This window comes from Ciona intestinalis, chromosome 12, assembly GCF_000224145.3.
Source record: "Ciona intestinalis chromosome 12, KH, whole genome shotgun sequence".
NCBI lineage: Eukaryota > Metazoa > Chordata > Ascidiacea > Phlebobranchia > Cionidae > Ciona > Ciona intestinalis.
In genome coordinates, this window is record NC_020177.2 from 3,666,560 (window position 1) to 3,673,215 (window position 6,656).

Consider the following 6,656-nt stretch of genomic DNA (forward strand, 5'->3'; position numbering starts at 1 on the left):
TGTTATAACCCAAGCTTCTGGCGGACTCGCCCACTAATATAACTACTAATACGCCCTACTAACATTCACACTGAGCTAAAAGGTGTTGCGACACTCATGTTTTATGTGGTCCCATTACACTAATTAGACTAAAGCCGTACATAAACCAGTATAATTGACATACAACATATAACGGGCGTTCAATGCCCAGCATAGATAAAGTTATATAAATCTATCCTAATCCAGAGCTATTTAAATGAAAGAATGTAACTTGACCAAGTCGCGTGGCGGGAAAACGACAGTCGTTAAAATATGGATGTTCTGTTTCATACACCTCATAGGTGCTTACGCGTTACCAATCAATTTGGACGACCCCTATGACTGGGTTGACCACCCATATGACTGGGACCACTGGGTTGGATCTATTCCCATTAAGTGTCTTGCCCAAAGACACAAACGCCTACAATGGTAGCAGTATTTCTATCTTTTAAACGACTTGACTGAATAATCCCCTCCCGGCTACTTTGGCAAACAGTAAAATTCGTCGGAAAAACCAACACAGATCGTCACAGATCAAACAACGCAATGTCAATCGCAATGTTTACCAAGACTGGAACGTTTCGTTGCTTTTATCGATTAATTAACAGCAAAACGTCAACTTTGAAAGAGGAACTAGTCCGCAGGTTACCTTTATCGTTCTGAGAACAGAACAGGATTCACATGGGTACAACTGGTTCGCTAGTTCAAAGTAGTGCCATATAACCTCCAAATCGATTATAGGCAATGGAAAGGATGAGTGATGAAACCCCAAGAAAACCAGCTGGTAAGAGTTTGCTGCTGTTAGTTAGGGTATTTACAACTAAGCTGAGATTTTTAGCAGGAGACGTCCTCAAAATATATAAGTCAGAAGTAAAGACAAATGCGACTTCAGAGAGGTAAATAGGAACATTTTATTTATCTCTTCGAATAGGGTTATAGATTAATTAAAACCATTGTGAGAAGGGAATCAGCAACAAAATAGACTCGTAAAACTACTAGTTAAAACAATAACTTATGTCCAGTGATGAAAATATTGATGCAATAAGAAACTCTTCGGACGACTTTTATAAGGACGATGACGATGACGGAAAGGGTCTTGTTCCAACCGTGCTAAGGCAGCATATGCTGGAATACTACATGAAGAATGAACGAAGAGGAACATTCGTTGTGTTTAACCAAGAGGTTAACAAGTGAAAGAGAATGTATTACTGAATTGTTTATATATAGTAGGGTAGGGGAAGATGGGACACCTTTAGCACGTAATATCCAAATATCCTAATCGTGTTTTAAACAAATAACAGCGGTCTATGGGAGTTGTTAGAATACGGTTTTATAATTCTTTGAATGTTCTTTGTTTACTACCAAATTGGACGAGAAAATAGAATGAATAGGTGTCCCATCTTCCCCCACTCTACTATAAATATCGACAGTCAAAGTGTACATATGCATGCAGAGTAGAATAGTTCGTTATTTTCTATGCTGAAATAGATTAGACATTAGACGATATACACATATGCATATGGCAGCATAGTTGTGATGTAACATACCATGCAAGCCTACTAAAATGTATAGCATATAACTATTCATCAAATCACGTAGCCACAAAAAATGTGTGGTCTTGGAAATACTGTTTGGTTCAGAACTTCGATAGAATGAGGCATCCAAGAAAGGGATCTGGGGTTGACGTTGAGATGTTGGTAAAATCAGCCAACAAACTTGGCTTTGAAGACGTGAGGGTTTTAAAGAACCAAACAACAGACGAAATCCGAGATCATTTACAAGAATGTAAGATAAATTATAAATCATACTGATTTTGTGATTTTGGCATACTCTATATCTATACTCACAAACTGAGACAAAAATGTTAGAGATAGGCAGAGAAAATGACCAGTGGCATTGGTTTGGAAATGCTGGTTTGTTCGACGCCCTGATTCAGCTTTATCATAGTATACTGAAGTGACTTCAGTATCATATGGTTTTATACAAACACGTTTTGTCCACGCAGTGTCCTACCAAGACCATTCAAATTGCGATTGCTTTGTTTGTGTTGTTCTCTCTCATGGAGAGTCAGATGGTGTTTTGTACACAAAGGATGGAGATATTCATTTAAAAGAGATCCTGGACTCTTTCAAGGCAAGCAGATGTCCTTCTCTCGCCGGAAAACCGAAGCTGTTTTTTATTCAAGTAAGACGATATTTCAAAATTTGTTGCAAGAGCAGTGTCATGCAAACGAATTGTCGGCGTTTTTAATATAGTAGACTACTCTGGATGTTAGCATATATACATCACATATCGGGTTTTTAACAATAAACGCCTTTGGAGTTGTGAGGATACGGTTATATACTTTTGTAAGTATTCTATTTTTACCAACCAACTAGGACGATAAAAACGAATGAAAACATGTCCTATCTTACTCCAGCTTGCTAATATGTTTTTGAAGGCGTGTAGAGGTGAAAAAAGGAGCACCCCAGTTGAGATCGAATACAAGTTTGATGTGACAGACAGTACACCTCCCGAAGAGCAGACAACCACAGTATTCACTATTCCAGCAGAAGCAGATTTTCTCATTGCACATGCTACACCGGAAGGTATTTACTAATCTGAGTACAAACAATAATAAAGGCCTAAACGAAATCACATATGTTTACGTGCAATATTTACAAACTTGTTTTAGGTCAACGGAACGAATTAGGCGACCCGAATTGTCGAGTTTCTGAGAGGAAATTTATTTAAATTTGTTTTAGAAATCAAATTTGAATAGAACACATGATTTATACAGCAATATAGTAGACGTTATATACAATACACCAAATTTTGTTGCAGAGTTTTGTGCCTGGAGAAATAGAAGAGAAGGCTCAAGATTTATAAAAGCGTTATGTGGTTGTCTCGACCGCTATGCGGGTGATGATATAGAGCTGTTACAGGTATATTGTCATCATGTATTGAACTTTCTGTGACACTGGCAACTAGCCAAAATCTAATACAGACCGACACCGGTATAATATGTCGGTACACACCGTTTATGATCAATTAAATCGCTTTGTTTGGGGTTATGCGTGATTGGTATATAGTGCTTGGATGTGTGTCCTATAGAAATAGGTTGTCGCCAAGACATATTAACAGAACGATTAGATTGGTTATAAAATAATCTAACCCAGTGGTAATGGGTTGTTTAAATTGTCAGTCATATAGAAAGGTCACATACGTGGTACTTTGTAAGCTGGCACTAGGTGTATGAAACAGAACACCCGTGTTTTAACGACTGACGTCTTCCAGCCACGCTAGGATAATCGTACATTCAGAAAACGGCTGCCTAAACGTTTAGTCTGTATAAACATATAGATATATGTTGCTGACCGTTTATGTTACAGATTTTAACAGTTGTGAATCATCACGTTTCACATGGTTGGGACGGTGAGGTTTACAAATACGAGAAATCGAAACAAATTCCTTCAATAACAACTCAACTAACAGCTCAACTGTTTTTTACCAAGAAAAGTAAAAACAAGATCTGCCAGGAGGTAAATACGAAACAAATATTCTGCTTACCCCAATGTACTATTTATTGTGTCTTTCCAAAAATAGCATTGTTTTAAAATTTAAACCAACTACCGTTACAGAAGCCGCAGGGAACGATAAAAGAAAATGAAAACGCCAATGCTCAAGCTAATGACGATTTTATAGCACATGAGGGTCAGGAAACTGAAAAAGAAATATCGCGACCTATTCCATCACCCCGCCATAAGAAAACCGAAACTCAAGTCTGAACATCATGCTTCGAGATTTACCTATTTTGCTACAATAGCTGTTTTATAATGACTTTTTCACTAACTAAAGCAATCACTGGCGCCGGTTTTTAAACGTACTTTGATTTAATAAATTACTACAAGGCTGAGCTGTTCAAAATTAGGGTTGGGAGGATTCATAAAGCAGGCAGCGAAAAAATGGCTGTTTTTTATATTTATAATAGATACTGATTGCTGTGTGACGATGACACATTCGAATTATCACATTTGTAACTTTGCACGGCCTATACTAGAGATATCTCTAATTAGGCCGTGTAACTTTGTAAGTGAAAATTAGGACTTTTTATTATGTTTGTCTGACACAATAATCGACATTTAACAACCCATGAAAAACCACTGGATGTGTGTTGACAAGGTTCTCATAATGGTGACAGCGCCAAGCCTTTAACCTGTAACCTCTATAGTCGCCCGCTCTAACTGCGGTACCACGGCGCTCGATTGACATATTCAGTTGCCGCAAGGTGTCGGGTAAGATCAATAGTCCAGGGAAAATCATTGCCAAAAAATAGAAGCAACCGTTTCTAATCAAGAATTAACTCGGCCCTAAAAAAATTGACCGCTTTTATAAATCAAATACTGATACGGCGTGTGGGTAAGCCTCAACAATCAACAACAAATGTGGAAATTCACCATTCTTTACATCCTACGACAACAACGGGTGTTCTGACAACCATGAACATAAAATGGAGTTTTAATATCATACGACCTAGAGCCAGTATTATATTAAGTAAATTCTATGTTTCTGTTTGTTTCTATAACAACTATAGCTGTGTACTTATATCGGTCGTGTCAACGTTTTGTCTGCTGTCATATGCAGAGGTGATTCATCCACAACTATATACGCTTAATTTGTTGTATTAATCGTCATTGTAATCACATCCATTGAGCGCTCGCAACGTCCTGCTACAGCAGGTCTATTCAGTTAGTTCATGCGAACAAGGAAGTGTCTTGCAATAAGGAAACGGTTATAAGGGGGCTGTTATATATGTCAGTGCCAACAGACCAACGTCCACCCATATATTTTTACGTGTAAGCTCAGAAACTGTAAGATAAAAAATTATGGTAAAATTAATCACTTTTTGGAAGACGTTTTTAACATAAAGTAAATAGAAGTTTCTAATATAAAGTAACTGTATTGTAGGTCACGTTTATTAGCGGTCGTGTACAGGGTTATATTGTATTGTAAAGATTGTTGCAAAAGTTTTGACTATATAGTCAGTATGGACACAGAACAGTATTTACAGGAAAATCTGTCCAAAACATGGTTTTTTTTTTATACTTAAGGGCCTGCATGAAATAAGTTGAAAGGTTTACATTCATGTGTGAATGCATGATTTTTTGCAAAGTTAAATTTTATAAAAGGGCAAACATGTAAGTTTTAACCAGGTGTCCGTTTTTGCAATGTCGTGGCAATGACAAAAAGTTCTTATGTTTGCTATGGACAATATTTGAGATTCAAATGCAAATACACTTTGTGTGACGGATCGCTGTTACGGTAACTGACTTGAATACAGCTTACACCGCATGTAAGAACATTGCTGGACGTTTTAAAATAGGTGGGAAATTTTAACGCATTGTCGTGTTATGAGTATAGGTAGAAATATGTGCCTAAGTCTAAACAAGTGTTTTCGTATGTATAACCGTATACTACGTTGAGTGACGCAGCATATAGTGAATCCAAATGGGTTATAAAAACAGACGTATCCGCGGAAGCAATCGACAAAGTTATAAACGGCAGGTTTTAATTGGGTTAATCATGGCGTGCGTATAATAGGGAAAGTCTTATATATAAAAGCAACATATATTTTCTGAACGTTATTTCATTAAGGTAACAGTATAGGAAACACGTACAGTGTAAAATACACCGCGGCCAAGCAATTAGTTGCGTGGGTTCAGTTTAGTAAGCACAAAACATAAAGCCAATAGTCCACAGTATAACGTTAATGGCAGTTCATAAAAAGGCTAAACGAAAGATTTAGAATCATTTTGCATTGAAACTTCGAAGGCTAAAAAGTCAAGCCCGTTTTTAGGCAAATCGTTTAAATATATCGTAGCGACATAGCGTGTCAAACATAGTGGACAGTACCGCATTTAGCTCGCTTAAATTATTTGTAGACGGCCATGTATATGACGACCATACTACAGCAGCTTTACAGTCGTAAATAGGGTCCCAAAAGCATTTTAATTCAGCGAACAAGCAAATTATAGTCGGGAATAGACTTCAATTTGGCGATAATAAAACCGTATTCGGATATATATAGGGAGTAGGCCGTATTCGGATATAAGCTGTTTTTTAATATAACTGAACAATAATGAGTTTTATTCTATATGGGCGAGGTCATATATGACACGTAAAAAGAGACGTAAGATTTAGATTAGAGTTATCCCATTACCCCAAAATTAAAAGATTTAGTTACGTATTCGTACTGAATTAAAAATATTCTGTATTTGTAAATTATAATTTCTAGTTAAATTTTCAAATAACAGCAGTATAATATAAGAACAAATTTTCGAATCGTGTTCTGAATGCGTCGATGTTGTCAGTCAGAAACAAAAACCGAAAACGCTGGGATACGTACGCGTATAAGTTTCGAAAGTTACTGGAATAATTTAATGCTTTTATGCCGAGAATGTATGTGGTTAAGCAAAACTTTAGATAAACAATGTATACCTTAAAAGTTAGAGCTCTGATGATTATTTTACGGTACTGGAAATCTGTATGGCCTGAAGTCCTATCGAGACAGCTAAGAAATGTCAGGCCTAGCTATAAAAATGCGTGATTTTTAGCTATTTAAGAATATAAAGTACAAACTAGACAATAAAAGGGTATAT

At 36.8% G+C, this 6,656-nt stretch overlaps 1 protein-coding gene across 2 annotated transcripts; it reads left to right on the plus strand.

The window, feature by feature from the left end:
- Positions 1-17: 17 nt before the first annotated feature.
- On the plus strand, positions 18-3,913 carry LOC100175572 (caspase-3-like). Of its 2 annotated transcripts, none has more exons than XM_002131264.5 (9): positions 18-802; positions 860-914; positions 1,041-1,200; positions 1,659-1,803; positions 2,024-2,202; positions 2,459-2,606; positions 2,842-2,942; positions 3,390-3,539; positions 3,639-3,913. In XM_002131264.5, the coding sequence occupies exons 1-9, from the start codon at positions 763-765 to the stop codon at positions 3,783-3,785; spliced, it is 1,125 nt and encodes a 374-aa protein (XP_002131300.2). In that variant the 5' UTR covers positions 18-762; the 3' UTR covers positions 3,786-3,913. The 2 variants fall into 2 exon arrangements, with proteins under 2 accessions (XP_002131300.2, XP_018669804.1); XM_018814259.2 differs by having other exon boundaries at positions 540-802; positions 857-914.
- The last annotated feature ends 2,743 nt before the right edge of the window (positions 3,914-6,656 follow it).

Bases quoted from the DNA above. Each gene is read 5' to 3' on its own strand.
- LOC100175572 (XM_018814259.2), top strand. From the start codon at position 763: ATGGAAAGGATGAGTGATGAAACCCCAAGAAAACCAGCTG. The intron at 915-1,040 runs GTAAATAGGAAC...ACTTATGTCCAG, and splicing joins ACAAATGCGACTTCAGAGAG to TGATGAAAATATTGATGCAA. The intron at 2,607-2,841 runs GTATTTACTAAT...ATTTTGTTGCAG, and splicing joins TGCACATGCTACACCGGAAG to AGTTTTGTGCCTGGAGAAAT.